Here is a 19,062-nt window from a genome sequence, read left to right as displayed (position 1 = left end):
ATATTGTGTTTCCTTAGCATTTCCAAAATGCTCTCAAAAAGGAAGAAAAATAAAATTTCTTGACCATGAGGCTATTTTCTTTGTCAAAAGAAATTAAGATTAGGACTGGACATGAGTGTGGAAAAGGAGTTGCTTTAAATTCCCAACAATAGTTCAGAGCAATTCACATTTTAGCTAGCCTAAGCCGTTGCCAGGTGATAGATTTGTTGAGGGATAGACCTTAAAAACTTGCCCAGATTTCGTTGCGATTTCTACCGTTGCTGGCCTTAATTTCCGTCTGAAGCAAGTACTCGTGCAATTGCCATTTCTGCAGCTTACGATTCCCTTCTTCTTTTGCCAGGATCGTGGGAGAACATTAGTAATGCAATGTGAGATTTAACAAAACTTCAGAGATCTGTTTTTTCAAGCCATTTACCCTCGGATTTCTGATATATTTTAATGCAAGAAAGACAGCCACTTTGCAGTTGGATATTCAGATATTTGTGTTAAGCACCAAACCCTGCAACAAAACCCAGCTGGGTTTGAGGATGGTTTGGCGCGGTCTCGAAACAAGCATGCAGTTGTCGTATTCGCCGCAGTGTTTCAAAATAGACCTGAAAAGGTAGCCATATCCTGAGTGATGTAGCTTATTGAATGAAATTTTATATTTTTCAGTGACGAGAGAGCAGATCAAACCCAAGACCTCTAGGAAGGAAGGGTATATGGATGCCGGTTGACCTATAAGCTCGTTGGCAATAATTTTCTCTGTTACTGAAAGCTTGCTTGGACTGATGGAATTATCAGTAAAAATGTTGCACTGACCATAAAACATATTGGTTCTCTGAAAATCTTTGTTTGAGTGAATGCTTTGAAGCTATAATTTAACATGGAATTAAGTCTATTATACATGATATTTCTTTTAAGTGAAGGATAATTATATCAAAATAAATGAATTCAGGATCTATATAAAGAACTGTAGTGGATAAAACTGCATGTTGAAATTCTCAACTATGCTTCCACAATGGACCTGGAAAATATAATGTGTCTGATATAGATCCATAAAAGGGCTCAGATCAGGGAGATAACTGGTAACTAACTTTACAGGTTAAGCTTCTTCTGGCAGGGAAAGTTCTAGCCATAAGAACGCTTGTGTCATGTAGCCATTTCCATATATTACAACAAACCTTACTCGATCTTCCAGGCGTAAAGGAAAAGGCAGAATTCTGGTGTTGCTGAGACACTCCTGGTTGAAAAATACATACTCCCATCACTGGTATCACTCTGGGCACCATAACTGCTGCTATCCCTGTCATCTTCTGATTCTGAAACCCCTGGTTTGAATATGAACAATCCATGGCCAGTGCCAGGGGCAGAAAACAGCCAATCATGGACATCCCAGAACACTTGAACTGGTTGCCTGCTCAACATCACAGTTTGGTTCCCTCTGAATTTCCACTGTAAATTCCGAACATGAATCATGATGATTCCATCCATGCTAATCCACATTTCAGGATCTCTTGGCCCTCCTGTAGAACTCTCTACAATAATATCATGCTCATGTTTCTTTTCGTCGAATTTAGCTCTTGTTGAGAAGGTTTTCTTGTGAAATACGTGTTCCTTTTTCAAATATAAGATAGCCTCAACAAGTGGTGGTCTTGCATTCGCTCTCTTATAAGCCTTTTTCTTGTAATCTCCCAACGATAATACAATCTCTTCATCTGAAACTACAGCAACATAATAATCGCTGGCCGGCTCAGGACTCCCAGCAAATTTAGCTGATCGGAAGTCCCAATGTAAATCCACTTGGCACCCTTCAAGCTCGAAGGACTTGCTCCCTTTTTTGCTCCAGAAAAGCCAAGGCTTAAGGTCAATCTTGCAATTGCGACAAACTTCACCTTCAAGGTTATTGATAATGAGGTTGAGGGTGTGATTCATATGGTTCTTGCACCAAAAAACCGTGAGATTACGCCAATAACCTGCAACATAAGCCTGGTAGGCGCACGTGACGGTATTCTGAGGCGTTGTACTTGTCAATGGATCATATGGTATTTTTTCTGGTACAGATGATAAGGAAGCTCCCACTGAGAAGTTTCTAAAAGGATATTGGAAAGACATTGTTCGAAGAAACTCAAATGAGAGTGAAACTACAATTTCAAAGGCATAAGAACGAACAATAATGCAAGACAAATTGCGATCCCATTCTATCCTGCCCTACAAACATATTTCTGGCTCCTTGGGATAAACACAGAAAATTGTTGTCCATATCATGAACAAACTGTTACGTGCATGTTACCTTATCAGAGAGCTTTCATAAGAATTGATCAATGGTTCCGAAAGTGGCAAGATTGGATATTTTGTCGAAGAAACTGGTGGTAAAAAATGTTACATGTTACCTCTAGCACAATCACCGGTTTCTGATGATGCAAAAGAACCTGAAAATGCAGCCAAAATGGGGTGGTCCTGCAGGAAATGGGATGCAGAAAATTTTCTGTTTGTCGGTTGAAGAACGATAAGGAAAGATGGTGACATGGAAAGCTTTTAGAACATTTCTCCAGCTAGAGGCTGTAATCAAAAGGCAGCCCCAAAATAGGAGAACTACCTGAAGAAATTGTCACTATCCATTAGTCCTTCATGTTTACTATATATACACATGTTAATGTACACAGATTTTCATGTTTTGGTATCTCTTACTTCACTAATCACATAATTACCCTTGAAAGTTCTGTTATTTTTGGAATATGAGAAGATAAAGAGGAAAGGAGAGGTCCTGCTTTTTTTGGCTACAAAAGCTGGAGGCTTTTATAAGCCAATGATGAATATGTGGGGGGTTTATGACACCAGACCTCTACTGTTTTGTAGGGATTGTAACCAACAAGATTTGGAATAATATACAATGAACAAGCTGAAAGTCACGCCTTATAAATCTACAGAACATAAAATCAGGGTGCATAAACCAAGCATAAGGAAAACTGTTAGCTCAGTTCTATCGTGGGGCTTTCCAAGAAGTTCTTAGCTATGAGTTCCGCATCAGATACTGAATTTGGATTCCATTAATTGGCCCATAATAACAGCAGAGCCTCCTTTGATCCTTGAGAGATTTTAGCCCATGGCATTCCATCAAGCAGACAAGTAAGGTTCCATTAGAGTGTCAATTCTGAAGCTAATGCGGCAGAATAGGAATCAGTTGTTATGCAAGAAATAGGGCATCTTATTGGTGCTGACCATAGTGATCATCCAAAAAGCACTCATGGCTAGCATCCATTCCCTTCGGGACTGGGAAAAGGGATTTGCGTTGAGATAATATTCTAGCTTTTGTTTGGATAGCATTAATGGGAGAAAAACTCAGAAATAAGATCGACATTGGGATTTAATACAAGCATGAACAACAAATCAAGCATTTCTCATAAGATTTGTGTGATCCGCCAACAATAACTTCATAGAATTTGCACGTTTAGAAACTCCTGTATATAACAGAATCGACGTCCCTCCCCACTGTATTTTTTCTCTCTTTGCATCTTTTGATAATTTTTTTTTTTTTTTTTTCTTCTACCATAAAATAAATGGCAAACAAACTTCAACTGCACCAGCGACTAGGATAGACTCCGACTTTCTATTTCAGAGCATTATATTTGTTCCCCTCTTCTTCTTTTGCACCATCGCACAGGCAATATCACTAAAGAAGAATAGTAGTGCATTCGCATAGCGCTAGTGTATGCAAAAGAAGAAAAGGCAACAAAGGTCATGCTCGCAATATAAAGATGGAGTCACTGTTTCTATCTTAATCCTGGTGCATTTAGAGTTTGCATTCCACTTCTTGCAAGAACCATCTCGGCTTTCCATCTCAGGTAGTGACCATGCCTCTCATTTTTGCCAGATCCGTGCACATTGCAATAGCACTTCCTTTCATCACCATGGCATTGCTACCAGATGGACGGACATCTTTTAGGTCTAATCAATAAAATTATCTTGAAGCCTTTATTCTGTCTGTGAATGACTTTTTATGAAAGCATGACCAAGGGACTTGGTTCATTAACAGTTAACGAAAGCACCGTGCATTTTCCATTGTTTTCCCCAAGTAGTCCATCCCGACAAATCCAGTAACCCTTGGAACTACAGTTCAAATATGCAAACCCAGTAACACTCTCTTGCCCACAATTCAAATAATTTTGATACCAACTTCTCTTAAGGAATCAATCACAGCTTTCACCTTTCCATGGTATTTCTGATTTCTGTTCAGGAAAACAGTAACAGCAGGTATATCCTTGAGCAGCAGGCGCTCTCCTAGTATCTTCCCAATCTTGGCAGCAGCTGCCACATCTCGGGTATTTTCCATGGTTGATCTGAGGGCCTTCTCCTGTGAGCTTGCAGCAGATGCTACAGTGGCAGTTGGTGAGTGGGTCACTTGGGCATTCACATACTTATTTGTGAAATGCATCTTCAGAACATACGGCTTCAGGAACTGAGTAACTCTGGGTGGCCTAACTGGGGGTGGAATAACCATCTGTATCTGTGAATTAAAAGCCGATAAAATCATAGGTACAGGAACAAAAAGGTCATGTATCATTCATAAATAAACCAAATGGTTTTATGAGAAGAAAAGGACACAACTCTTGCACCCAGTATTTAAATAAAATCCCAGCCAGTGTGGTAGAATGAAATGCAAGAACCATCTGTATCTGTGAATTAAAAGCCGATAAAATCATAGGTACAGGAACAAAAAGGTCATGTATCATTCATAAATAAACCAAATGGTTTTATGAGAAGAAAAGGACACAACTCTTGCACCCAGTATTTAAATAAAATCCCAGCCAGTGTGGTAGAATGAAATGCAAGAATCAAAATTGTGTAAAAGGATAAGAAAGCTTATTAGGCAAACAAATATGTTGCCCGAGTCAGAGAACACCAACTGTTCAAATGATGGATACCATATGTTCTAAGCTAAAAGGGCAACATCCACATCATACATGGAGGTATCCAGCTACAATGATTCAGCTGGATGGCCTAAAAAAATCATTTGAAGTACATACAACTACTTTAAGTGTAGTATAGACATGCAGGTTCCAACTTCCATAAACCCATAGAGTGAGAAACTATATGGCATTAAACCTAATTTCTCCATGTTCTTCCTATAACATATTCACATGCATTGCTCCAATCCTCAATCAGTATAGCACTTCAATTTCCCTTTAGCACTTGTTAAATAATACTGTCATGCTAATAAATTACTTGTCATCTTTCATTTCTGTTGAACCATCAAGTAAGGACTAACTTTGTCTGTTGCATGAATCAATACACAACACAGCAATACAGCATAAACATGTTGAATGAAGGAGAACAGAAAATAGAGGATTGGTAAAAAAAAAGGAGAACAGAAAATAGAGGATTGGTAAAATTTTGCTTTAGAAAGTCAGACTTTTGAAGCTACAACCAGTACAATAAATCAGTCAGGCCAATTGTCTTTCTTCATTAGAAAGACGCAAGCACACACAAATTCAGTTCATAAACTGTATTTATAGGAAACACATACTATTGAAAGCAGCAGCTTGCAACTACTATGTGATAAACAGGTCAAAGCTAAACAAATCCACAAAGCTCTAAATAAGCACATGCAAAGAGACTCACAGAGAAACAGGAAAAGCTGCACAAGCTAAAATCCAGTAGAGAGAAGCTTCTCCAAAGATCAAATAAGTCAATTAACTATTCCTAAGTGATTCACTTAATGTTCTTTTAGATCATGCTTAATCTCCATCTTTTTCTTCTCTTATATACCTTCTACTGAACAAGTATGCCAGAAAAGACAAAAGTTTGCACATTGAAACAACCCATTGAAAAACAGAGAGTGCCAGACTGGTTAACAAATTACCACCATCTTGTGAAGCATAAGGACAACCTTAAAGATGTTACTTGAGTCAGACTTGTGTAATTAAGGAAAGTATCATGAGCTAAGCTTTACTGTACACAGTCAAAGAAGAGTTAGAATACCCACTTGAATTATCCAGGTCAGAAATTGCAGTATAATTGCTCTTCTAAAAGAAAAGACCATAAGCTATTTGTACATTCAACAAATAACCATTATGCGCAACAAACTTTTTTCCACTGCCAAAATAAAATGTGTATTCTCCACTAAAGTAAACTCGGACTGTATCATCAAGAGGATTTCAAGCAATTGATGAGAATGGATGGCTTTGGGCCTTGGGTGTTATACATCTCATGGTTAAGAATCAATGGAAACTGTCACATTTTTTGCTGGTTGAACTAAAAAGTAAGACTTGCAAGTGCAAATCATCCTTAAAACAATAACGGGTGTCTTTAAGACAATAAACACAAACTTAATGACCAAAAAATTCCAACATTAGCAGCGACCACAAAACCTAAAACATCATCGAATACATTGCTGATCAAACAACCAATGCAATGGAAAGACAATAACTTCATCACAACTCACATAAAATAAAATGGAAGTTTTGTAATCTCACATTGCAGTTGCATAGAGTGTTTATAGTTCTACTAGAAGGAAGGAAACCAACGTAAAGTACACAAATAAAGCAGAAACCTTTACACGCCCAAATCATTAAAAAAAAAACACATATTAGAGACAATCTATGCTCAGGAACAAAATCCAAAAGAATCAAAAACTAAAATTTTCCAACAAATTGAAGAAAACTCTTGAAACCCATTTCATTTCGAAGCAATAAAGCGATTCTAAGGCATGAAAACAAGAACCCGTTTCACTTAAAGATGGTACCTTTGCTGATATCTTAATAACGGAAGCCAGTAAACGAGAAAAGGAAAGTTAAACATACAGATATAGAATGAAAACCTTATGAGCAGAGAAGAAAAAAAGGAAGGTGATACCAAAGGAGGCAAGGGAGCTTGTGCTGTTTTACAGAGACTATGGAGGCTAGTTGATTACGGCTGTCGTCGAGGGGAAGGGAAATGCCCCAACTGAGCGACTGGGGCTGGGAGAATAGTTTTAAAACCCAATCCGGCCCGGCTGGCAGTCTGACTGGGTTAAAAAAAATGCAAAAACCGAGATAATTTGGTTAAAACTTCAGATTGATTTTATTAAAAACCTATTTCAACCTGCTAATTATTTATTTCTAAAAAAATAAAAAATTAAGGATGCATCCGAAATAACTTAATAACCCAATTAAAATCTATAATTCAGGCCTGGATTGATCTTCAATAGATTTAAAAACCATGTCAAAAAGGAAGGTTGAAGTAGGATTTAGTTGGGCTTTATATGACCTCAAGCCCAACTCAGATTTTACTGGGTTTAGATTTAATACACCGAAATTGATAAGGTATTAGTCGATTGATCTCAATCATTGATTTTCGTTATATAAATCCTTAGAAAAGGGTTAAATTGAATCATTCAAAAGTATAGATACTAAATTAATTTTCTTTAGAAAACATCCCCTCCATGCAGGGCTGCTGCTCACCACCATTTCGGCCGCAAATCACCCCATGCCCTATGGTGGGCGGATGGTGAACATCCAAGTGTCAAGGATGATGGAACTTAGTAGAAAAATACCACTTCAATCTCTCTCTTTCTTTCTTTCTTTTTTCTCATTGGTAAGAGATATTGTAAATTAATTTATATATGAATCGAAATTAAATTTCCTTTTAATATTTTTCAAGGGCAATTATGCCTCTCTCTAACATTAAAACTTATGACGATTAGAATTCACCATATTTTATAATTTTTATATGATTTTATTTAATATTATTAAATTTAATTAAGGTTAACTTATTGGACTAATTTACAAGTTTATCTAAGTTAATTAAAAAAGTGTGAGTTTTGACCAATTATAGATTAATTTGACCTTTTTACTAGATTAATCTTTTATACTTTATATGAAACTTAGCGTAAATTTGGATGAATTTACCGAAATGATTTGGGTTTTCTAACTATTATTTAATATAAAAAAGATATTTAATTTATTTTTATTTATCATTATTGGAAAATAAATAAATAAAATTACATATATAAAATGTTGGGTATGCGACCAAAGTCCCACATTGGTTAGAAATGGGGAGGATTAAAGGTATATAAGGATGAACAAATATCTTCATTGGTATGAGATCTTTTGGGTATAATCCAAGAGCAAATTCATGAGGGCTTAGGTCCAAAGTGGACAATATCATATCAATGTGGAGATAGGTGGTGTCCATAATCCTTACAAATGGTATCAGAGTCATGCCCCCGAGTTAGCCATGATGGATGAATCCTCGGAATGTCGAACAAAAGGTGGTGGGCCCTAATTAAAATTACAATGTAATCCATAGATCAGCTCTATTGGATAGGCAGTGTGCTCCGGATGCTTCATGGACGTGTCCTAATCTCAACACGGTGAAGAGGAGTTGACCTAGAAAGAGCAAAAAACCTCAAGTCAGGTAGTGTTTTTCGGATGTTTCATGGACGTGTCCTGACCCCAACACGATGAAGTAGAGAATGAAAAATCCTGGTTGGTAGAGAGTGGATGGATAAATGATCGTTTGAGGAGAGGCTCAGTGGTCCTTTGTTCGAGGGAAGGATTGTTGGGTATGCGATCAAAATCCCACATTGGTTAGAAATGGGGAGGATCAAGGGTATATAAGGATGGACAAATATCTTCATTGGTATGAGATCTTTTGGGTATAATCCAAGAGCAAATTCATGAGGGCTTAGGTCCAAAGTGGACAATATCATATCAATGTGGAGATAGGTGGTGTCCATAATCCTTACAAATGGTATCAGAGTCATGCCCCCGAGTTAGCCATGATGGATGAATCCTTGGAATGTCGAACAAAAGGTGGTGGGCCCTAATTAAAATTACAATGTAATCCATAGATCAGCTCTATTGGATAGGCGGTGTGCTCCGGATGCTTCATGGACGTGTCCTAATCTCAACACGGTGAAGAGGAGTTGACCTAGAAAGAGCAAAAAACCTCAAGTCAGGTAGTGTTTTTCGGATGTTTCATGGACGTGTCCTGACCCCAACACGATGAAGTAGAGAATGAAAAATCCTGGTTGGTAGAGAGTGGATGGATAAATGATCGTTTGAGGAGAGGCTTAGTGGTCCTTTGTTCGAGGGAAGGATTGTTGGGTATGCGATCAAAATCCCACATTGGTTAGAAATTGGGAGGATCAAGGGTATATAAGGATGGACAAATATCTTCATTGGTATGACGCCTTTTGGGTATAATCCAAGAGCAAATCCATGAGGGCTTAGGTCTAAAGTGGACAATATCATACCAATGTGGAGATAAGTGGTGTTCATAATCCTTACATAAAATAAGATTTGAAAGAAGTTTTTTTTATTTTTAAAACAATTTGTCAAAGAAAATTTTCTATAGATAATTTAGCAAAAAAAGAGAAAGAAGAAAATAACTTTAATCAGCAAATTTTAATGACGAAAATTAGAAGGACAAAGTACATGAACAACAGAAAAGTGATAAACTAGAAGAGCATAAATTAGTTACAAGTTAGTTTTGTTGCTCATGATTTGCTTTGGATACGGATTTAAAATGCCGATGAAGTTCTTATTAATAGAAATTTTTTTTTGAAAAAAAAAAACAACCATAAATTCATAATATGATCTCGTTAAAATGTTCAAAATTTTATTCTAAAAAAATTAAACATGTTTGTACTTTATTTTATTTTAAAACTATGATTATTTTATATTAATATAGATTAATCTGTTAAATTTATTAAATGAATTATAAATTTGATTAAGTTAAATAATTTTATGTTTAAAAATTATTTTTTTAATTATATAATATTAAAAATAAACACATATAATTGAATAGCATTTTAAGTAATATATATATATATATATATATATAGAGAGAGAGAGAGAGAGAGAGAGAGGATTGCACATAAACAAACGTTTGCTATTATTCGAAAACATGTATAAATTCAAATATATTTTATCAAATAATTCTTCAAAAAGTTTCTAAATTAATTTAATGAAGACTTGCCGAAACATATTTATAACTAATTTATTGTGATTAATTTTAATTTTAATTAATGTTTTTTAGAGAAAAAGAAGTTAAAAGAAGGCTAGACAAGTGGCTTTGAGAGGGCTAGTACACCTGGCCTATGTAAAAAGAAGCCAAGCAAACGGGCCCGCCAGACCAGCCTTATGTTCCTGAGCTTTCTTTTATGGTCCAAACTCCAAGGGGTGAAGAATTCTTTTATTTTTTAGGAAAAAAAAACACAAACAACGTTCCTAGATTCCGACTGGTGGGATTTTATCCCCGAAAAAATGTTTTTATTTTTTTAACATATTTTATCATAAAAACACCTCAAAGCATCTTAGAATTTTTTTTAAAAAAATATTTATTTAAAACAGTCCTAAAAAAAACCATAAAATTAAATTAAAAAAATTCTTTTACTTAACTATGATCTATCTCTTCCAACAAGATTAAAAAAAAAATATCTTATTGAAACTCCTCTCATCAAATAAAACTCATCAACAATATAAATAAGTTTTTTTATTTATAAAAAATAAAAAATTAATAATTTTCTCTCTCTTTTCATGTTTATTTTTTATCTTTTACTTCAAATTTAAAATTTAAATACAAATAAAATGAAATTTTGAATCAAAACATGTAACTATCAATCTAAAAGGATCAAAAAAGAATTTGAGGAAAAGCTTAAGGCATAATTTTATTTTTTTTAAAAAAACTAAGTCTTTAATATTTTTCTGGGAACTAACTGTTCATATCATTTATTTTTCTAAGAATTTTGAGGTTTCATGCAGCTATATACAAGTGCAACAGTAACTATCCTTATCAAAATATTGTTCTAGACTTCACCATTGTGCTAGGAGCAACCCCCTTGAAATCCATAGGACTTTGTACTCTGTGATGTATCTTGATTGCATCTTTTCTTTTTTTTTTTTTTTTTTTTTTTTTTTTTTTTTGATTTACGTGGGGTGTCCGGGCCAGCTTACGCGCACCACGACTAATCCCCACGGCCCACTGAACACCCTGCAAACCCAGCAGGCAGGTAAGGCAGCGCGGGGCTGACAGGCATGCAACTCCAAGGCTCGAACTCGTGACAGCAGAAGGCGCAAAGCGCCATTCCACCGCTGAGCCGGTGCCTCTTTCTCCAGAGTTCATTTTAGGACCAACTGAAGGCCTTTAATATAAATGAGGTCTTAACATAAGTAAACCTTTCTTTCTAAGGTGTGGAACCTAAGAATCAAGTAAAATTGTCAAAAATGATTTTTATAATGTGGATTGAAAATATAAGCATCTAGGAATGTAGGGCTTGAATCCTTGACTTGAGGTTGTCTACTAGAAATTGTGATAAGGGATCCAATTACTAAGATCTTTGAAGGGTTTTAAAAATATTTCTCAATTGTCAAAAAAGATATTGGAAATATGAGAAAGTAATTATTGTTAGGAAAATATAAGAGAGCAATTGTTGTCAGGTTTATTGGTGAGGTGCAGAAAGAATGTTGAAAGTAAACCAAATTTTAATTTTGAAAAACATAGAAAGTGGTGGATTAATTCAAAATGGCCAATTAGTCAACAGAATACAAGTTATGTTTATATTACAATTTATGTTTATATTAGGATTTTTTTTATATTACTTTAATTATTTAATTATCTAAAATTTTATATTTATAAAAAACTTATAATTCAGCATTATCCAGTAGAACAAAACGAGAGAGAATAATTAAGAAAGCTTATAAAATATGTATTTCTTCCAATCTTTTTATTGTTCGACTTTGTATTATTATTTTTTATATTCTACAACGCTCATTATTCTTCCAATAAATGATATAGACTTAGTATAATCGTATTGATGGCTATTATGAGATTGCGTGATAAATAAAAAAATTAAAATCAAATATATAAAAATATAAAAACAAGTTGTAGATATATTTCACAAAGCCGCTTAAATATGATATTTTTATCAAGATGAGAGATGTGTTGATAATTATAAAAAAAATTAAGTTTAAAGAAGGATATTGAAAATAACTAAATTTTAATTTTGAAATACAAAAGAATTTGTTTACTCGTTTTTAAATTGATTTACGAGGTGAAATAAGTTGAAATAATAAACTGATTCAAAAACAATCAATTGATTTATTCAAATTAAGATTCTAGTTTAATCCTTTAATTTTAGGATCATATAATTATAAAAAAGTTTGTAATTTAGCAGTATAAAAAAAATTTAACTTTGAAAATCCAAAGAAAAATACTTAATAAAAATATATCTTCCTCCAATTTTTTTTACTCTTGAATTTTTGACATTGTATTATTGTTTTTTATTTTTTAGCACACACGTCCTTCTTTTAACAAAAAATGATCACGGAAAAATATTTTTCATTTCTCAAATAATGTGAAAATCTTTGTCGAGGTTACAAGCAAATGTCACCTTTGAATTGTTTGTTTTTTAATGGTTTTTTTATTAATTGTTTTTAGATTTTTTTTATTTATCAGTTTATTTTTATATTTGTAATATTAACTGAGTTATATTAAAAATAATTTTTACACAATTTAATTTTAAATTTAATTTATATAAAAAACCAAATCAAAAGGTTTTAAAATTCATTTATTGCATCAGTTTAATAAAATTATCAAATAATTCTTTTGATAATTTTAATATTTTTTTGTTGTATTAAAAAAAAAAATTCAACCCACAAGTCAGCAAAGCAAGGGCTTCCAACTAGTAATTGATGGAAGGAGACATCGTATAATGGTGTGGATGAGAAACGTCCCTTATCATTTCCATTTCCAATGGCACTGCAAGTCAGCTTCTCTTTCACAAGCCACAGTCCTTGCCAACAAAACCACACTCCCAAACTTTTTTCTCCCAAAACCTTCTCTTCAACGTCATTGCCAAAAGCCTCCTTCTCAAACCAAAAACAAAACCCAGAAAGCATCAATGACTCTCAGAAGGAAACACTAATAGTATCACTTGGTTCAAGCAAGAGAAGAAAGCTAAACCTCTCGGTTCTTGCTCTCCTCATAAATGGGTCCTTACCAAACTTGTCTAACAACTCCATCTTCGCTCAAGAATTGGAGCTAGCAAGATACACTGATTCCAAGGAAGGTTTCACACTCCTTACACCCTCTTCGTATGTCAAGGTACTTCGTTCTCTCTCTATAAGTACTTGCTTATTAAATATAAGAAGTTTTTGTAGTTTATTGTTTTGAAAGAATAGGGTTAGTTTTGTGTGAATTAGGTGGATAAAGCTGGGGCAACAGTGCTGTTTGAAGAAGTGAATAAAGGGAGTAACAATATTGGTGTTGTGGTGACCCCAGTTCGTCTCGCTAGTCTTGGTGAATTTGGGAGTCCTCAATTTGTGGCTGACAAGCTTATACAAGCTGAAAAGAAAAAAGTGAGTATTGCTTTTAAATGTAATGTTTGATGGAAATCTTCTCTATGCAATGCTGGTTTTGGTAAATTTACTGAAATTTGATGCTTTTGGTTGGAATCTGTGTTGAATTTGGTCGATTTTGGTAAAAACTGCTAAAATAAAGTTAGAATGGCATTGAAAATTGGATAAATGCGGATGAGTGTAGAAGAATGCGACTTTTTGATGTAAAAGGTTAGAAATCAAGCTTCTTTGTTGAGATTCGATAGTCCAGTAAGCTGAAATTTTTATCCGCTGCTATTTTATCATGTCTTCTTTTTTTTTGTCCTGCTGCTATTTTCGGGGAAGAGATTGATTTTTAAGCAATAATGTTGTAGTTATGTGTGGAGAAACAATTAGAAGACCCGTTGTCTCTTTATTGTTGTGCTTAGGCATGTTCATCTATTGCTACAATTTTTCAACTAAATGAATTTGAGGGAGTTCAAAGTTTTGGTGACTATAATTTCTCTCGTTCTACAGGAAAGCACAAAGGATGCCGAGGTTATCTCAGTGGCTGAGAGATCAGGCCATGGAGGTCTGCAAGTATATGAATTCGAGTACAAGGTTGACAGCACAAGGGGAGGGATGAAGAGGATCTTCTCAGCTGCATTTGTGTCCTCTAAGAAGCTTTACCTCTTAAATATTGCCCATTCAGACAAGCCAGAGAGTCCTCTTGATACTGATACCAGAACAACTTTGGAAGAAGTGATTCATTCATTTGACGCAGCAGCAATGACATGACTCTATAGCCCACTCTTCTGGGGCAGTTGCTGGATAGAGCACACACTTCTTTCTTGAACCCTCAAAGCTGAAGGTAACTTCTGCATTTGTCTCATGCAAGATTTATATAAAAAATGAAGTCACCAAACCTTGCCCGATTATACGACATTGCAACTCGTCACAGAAATGAATCCTCTCTCCCTGTAACAAAAAGATATCTTCTTCTTCAAGGATCATTGATAATATCCATTCCGAACATTCTTTGCAACGTTATGGATGCTGTCAATTGTCCTGGAGCAGTGGAAAGTAGAGTAGAATATTATAGCTGTTCAATTTGTTTATTATTTTATTTATTCTTGAAGCTTGTGCCTGTTGGTCTTTGTAATCTGTAATACATTTTCAGTCTATGGGCAATTTTCTAGAATGAGGTTGATATTAAAGATCTTTATGCCAATGCTCGTGGTCCTGGAAGTTTCAACATCAAAACAGAAGATTTATCTGTATTGTTTATTTTTCTTGAGCATGATACTGGCTGTACCTCTGAAAATTGGGAGGACTCCATCCCCGCCATGCCCAACGACTACCTAGCAGAATACTTAGGCAGGGGGCCGCTGTGCGGTCCTTATTTTTTCAGAAAAAAAGAAGATATTTAAGAGATGGAAACGGTCGTGCAATGTTTTGGAGCCTCTTTGGGTTTGTAATATATAATGGTATGATTGTGATTGTTTTTAAAAGTATTTTTTATTTAAAAATATATTAAAATAATATTTTTTTTATTTTTTAAAAATTATTTTGATATTAGTATATTAAAATGATTTTAAAATATAAAAATATTAATTTGAAGTAAAGAAAAAATGTTAAATTTTAAATTTTTTCAAAAACTCTTTTTAAACTCAAAAATAAATAGAGCCATGTAGTTGTGTTTTTAAAAAATAAAAAAATTAATTATTCAATTTATAATATTAATTGAAATTAAAAAGTTGGCTTTATTTTAATTAAATAATAAAATAAAAATTAATGATGCCAGTCAAAAATATTTTTTCAAGAAATATCATGATATTTTGGGAAAAAAACAATGTTTAGTGGATAAAATAAAAAATTAAAAAATTGGACCGGGTCAATAAACATGGAAGTACATAATAGGGAAAAAAATTAACTACACAAAAAGGTCTAAAATAAAAGAATAATAATTAAAAAAATAAAGGTGAAAATTAAAATAAATAATAAATTGTAGGGCAATTTTTTTTTTCAATTTGAGGGTCTAATTGAAAAGAAAATAATTCAAGCAAAACAAATAAAAAAATTAAAAAAATACATCATGAACCAATTGAGGAATGAGATCAAAACCAACAAAAATTTTATAAAATGATTAAGGGAATAAAATCCAAAAAATAAGGACTTAATAAAAAAAATACATGAAAAAATTGAAATTAAAGGACTAAATCAAAAAAGAATAACACTTTTTCAAAAGAAATATGGAAAAAAATTATAAGAAAAAAGAACTAAAATTTTCATTGAGAAGGTTAAATTACTGAGAAAAGTAACTAATATATCAAAACATACCATTCCAAGATTATTTTGCTTATTATTATTATTATAACAATTATTATTATTGTCGCGGGGGTGTGAGCCAGCACGACATCGTCTGATGATGGTGGCGGAGGCTCTATGTCGTGCCTCTTGAGTGAAGTGTTGTATGTTGGAAAAGAGTTTTGGATTTAATCATAAAATTATAATTAATGTTTAAAAGTCGTCATCTAGTATTATGGTCATTAAGAACCTATGGTCTGCGGGGGTTTGAATAAGAGACTAGTTGTGTAAGGGGAAAACGCATCACCCTCAATCCACCCTACCTAAGATAAGCTGTATTGTTGTTTGATTGTTTTTTTCTTAATCGAGTTTTTATTCCTTAGTTTTTTCTAAGATTCAAGACAGATCCCTCTTCATGAGAAAGTCTTTACCTTATTTGGTTAAATCCTAATCGTTCTAAAGTCTGAATTTTAGCATCACATGTATTTATACCTCGTATCTTTAACACCTAAGGGTATACTTTATCGTGTAATTTTATATCTCTCAAATATTAAAGTCTATATCTGTATCCTAAAAAAATTAAATTTTTTTGACATGTTGGCCAAATCCTAATGAATAATCATAAACTTGTTATAATATCCATTTTTGGATTTTTTAAAAAATAAAAAAGATGCAAAAAATTTCTTTTATGAAAAATATGATAGGAAATTTTTTTAAATTTGGCTATATGCAATAAAATATATATGTTTTTTAAAATGTTTTGAAATTTTAAAAAACATATATTTTGAAATTGTTTTGAAATATTTGAGAGAAAATCGGTTATTTTAATACCAGATTTATATTTACAGTGCAAATATACAACTCAATATTATGAAAAATTAGTAAAAAAATATTTGAGAAAATCACATTTTTTAAATGAGTTTTTGATTTTTTTTTATTTTTTCAGGGGTCAGACCAGACCTAGCCTAGTCATTTGGGCTGAGCCAGAACGGGTTTGGCCCAAGGTCCACTAGAATAGTAGACGTGACGTTTCATTATTCCAAACAATGGAACTTTCATGTGGAAGATGAAAAACTAGGGGAAGGGTAACAAACCACATGGCATGGCGATGATGGCTGGCTAGCAGGGGAGGATGACCTGAAGCCAGCAATGGAAACAACGGTGGAGTTGGTGCTAACGATGGCTGTCGTAGGAAGAGAAAGAAAGGAGAAATATGCAAAGGGAGAGGATCGACGATCGCAGTGATCGTTCTGCCACTAGTGAAGATTTAGGTTTGTAGGGAAGCTGCATCATTGTCTGTTAGTGGAGGAGAAAGGTGTTTGTGGGGTCTTCAAGGGCTCAAGACACGATGGAGAGAGAAGAAAGGGAGGAAAATGTTGGTTGGAACCGGGAATGCCTGATTTTTGGCTAACTTTGGACTCAATTTTCCCCTCCTTCAGGCTATAAAATCCACCTTTATTTATAGGTAGTGGAAGAGAACAATCTTGCCCACACTAGATAAAAATTTCAGCCATTGATTTTGTTGGAAAGAAACTCAATCATTGATTCAAAGTAGACATGATGCATTGTCAAATCTGCAGAAAAGGCTGTCTGGGTTAGCCTCTTTAGGCCGGTACCGAGGCCAACGTGCTATCATTCCACCTGAATGGATCATACCCGAAGATAGAGGGATGTCATGTGATCATTTTCGTGTAAGTTTCGTCAAATTTGGTGGAGTGTAGAGGTATTAAATGCACCTATAAAATAAGTGACTATATTATCTTTTTCGAAAAAAATAATAATGAATAGTGATCAGACGACACGTTGTCTATTTTTTTTTAATACGCAAAATGGCGCTAATTTAGGTTTGAATTAGGGATTTTAATTGTTTTGCAATTTAGTCCTCTAGCTTTTAATTTATTTTAATTGACCCTCTAATTAACCCTAAACTTATGATTTAATGCAATTAAGCCCCTAATAAACTTCAAATGGAATCCCGAAGTTACGTGCCTTTTTCAATATGATCTCTGGTCTTGAATTTTATCAATTTAACTTTTAATTGACTATTAAACTTTTAATTTTATCAATTTCACCCTCAGTCTTTGTTAATTAAGCCCTTATAGTTTGGTGTCTTTTGCAAATTAGTCCTTGGCTATGAATTTTATCAATTTAACCCTGAATTGACCCCAAAAATTTAATTTTTGTACAATTTGGCCCCTAATTTCAATCAATTAACTTGGTAAAAATTAAATTTGGTCTCTTAAAATTTCAATATTCTCAATTAAGCCCAAATTAGACTCTTAAACTTAATTTTTCACCAATTAAGCCCCAAATAAAATTAATTTGACCCATTTAAAGTATAATTAAGTCCTTGTACTTAATTAAATCATTTAATTGGACCCCAATTAATTCTTAAACATAATTAAAATTCATTTTGGCCTTTAGTTAAATCAAATTGGCCTATTAAAAAATTAATTATGTCCTTAGACTTAAGTTTTATGCAAATTCATTCAATAATCATTTAATTTGACCTTGAATTGATATTTTTTTTTTATTTTTGGGTATAATAAGGTACAATTAGGCATTGAATTTCCTTCAAAATTGTAGCTTATTCCCCGGCTTGTTTTCTTTACATTATCAACCTTTATTATTTTTTTAATTTTAAAAAAATTAATTTTTAAAAAATAACTTATAATTGAATTATAACAACTATCATCTTTATTATTATTATTATTATTATTATTATTATTACTATGAAAAGCTACTTTTGAGCCACGACCGAGTTTGGCTTGCTCTTGGCATCCCATACCCACCAAGGGTGCTTCTGGATATCTGCAGTTGGAGAAACGTGGCAAGCTCAGCGCTCTTATAGGAACCACTCCTATTTTTAATTCGGTCAATGTTTCAAATATCGAGATGATTTGTCTTTGCAAGATAGCCACCTTTCAGTTTACCTTTTGTGGCTCCAATGATATGGGGTTGCCGGCATGGAGTGTGATAATATATAAGCGGCTTTGTTTGCTCATTTGTCTTGATCGATACACTTAAGTCAATATTTTGTCCTGTACACCAGCAGCATAAAAAAAGAAAGTTTGTGGAACAAGTCAAATCCTTCAAAGTGCATGTGCTTCCTGATTCTATGGGAGAAAAATGATCCAAAGCGAGTCCATCTCCCATGAAATCGATTTGGTTTCCCATTTGTTCATATTGCCAAGCAGATGTCTCTTCAAGTGGGATTAGAGCTTCGGACCCCAGCTTTCAGGAATTATTTGATGGGTTCCCGTACCTACCATTTACAGAGTTTGTACAATCAATGCTTTGAGTTCGTTAACTGAATGAAATGAAAGTGAAACTGTCGAAAGAAAATGCAAACTAGGGATGTTCAATGGCATCCCTTGCCTGCTATGTTCGTTACCCCATGTATTGAGCAGATGGCCCACTCTGGATCGGATCTGTCAAGTTGCCAACCTTATTTCACCGGAAAAAAGAACCGCTC

The 19,062-nt window shown here is 33.9% G+C and overlaps 3 protein-coding genes across 9 annotated transcripts; 1 reads left to right on the top strand and 2 right to left on the bottom strand.

Moving 5' to 3' along the window:
• Positions 1-955: 955 nt before the first annotated feature.
• LOC105124530 (uncharacterized) lies at positions 956-3,825 on the bottom strand. Its single transcript, XM_011024579.1, has one exon. The coding sequence runs from the start codon at positions 2,092-2,094 to the stop codon at positions 1,165-1,167; it is 930 nt and encodes a 309-aa protein (XP_011022881.1). The 5' UTR covers positions 2,095-3,825; the 3' UTR covers positions 956-1,164.
• A 92-nt stretch (positions 3,826-3,917) lies between these two features.
• On the bottom strand, positions 3,918-7,022 carry LOC105124529 (Ribosomal L18p/L5e family protein). Of its 7 annotated transcripts, none has more exons than XM_011024576.1 (2): positions 6,800-6,987; positions 3,918-4,486 (listed from the first exon to the last, which is right to left on the bottom strand). In XM_011024576.1, exon 2 carries the CDS (start codon positions 4,478-4,480, stop codon positions 4,136-4,138), a length of 345 nt encoding a protein of 114 aa, XP_011022878.1. In that variant the 5' UTR covers positions 4,481-4,486; positions 6,800-6,987; the 3' UTR covers positions 3,918-4,135. The 7 variants fall into 7 exon arrangements, 4 of the variants coding, with proteins under 4 accessions (XP_011022878.1, XP_011022880.1, XP_011022879.1 ...); XM_011024578.1 differs by having other exon boundaries at positions 3,918-4,500; positions 6,835-6,987; XM_011024577.1 differs by having other exon boundaries at positions 6,835-6,983.
• A 5,625-nt stretch (positions 7,023-12,647) lies between these two features.
• LOC105124528 (psbP domain-containing protein 2, chloroplastic) lies at positions 12,648-14,532 on the top strand. Its single transcript, XM_011024574.1, has 3 exons — positions 12,648-13,068; positions 13,167-13,322; positions 13,818-14,532. Exons 1-3 carry the CDS (start codon positions 12,718-12,720, stop codon positions 14,076-14,078), a joined length of 768 nt encoding a protein of 255 aa, XP_011022876.1. The 5' UTR covers positions 12,648-12,717; the 3' UTR covers positions 14,079-14,532.
• Positions 14,533-19,062: the final 4,530 nt, after the last annotated feature.

This window comes from Populus euphratica, unplaced genomic scaffold (assembly GCF_000495115.2).
Source record: "Populus euphratica unplaced genomic scaffold, PopEup_1.0 scaffold35.1, whole genome shotgun sequence".
Lineage (NCBI taxonomy): Eukaryota > Viridiplantae > Streptophyta > Magnoliopsida > Malpighiales > Salicaceae > Populus > Populus euphratica.
This window is presented reverse-complemented; position numbering and strand designations above follow the sequence as displayed.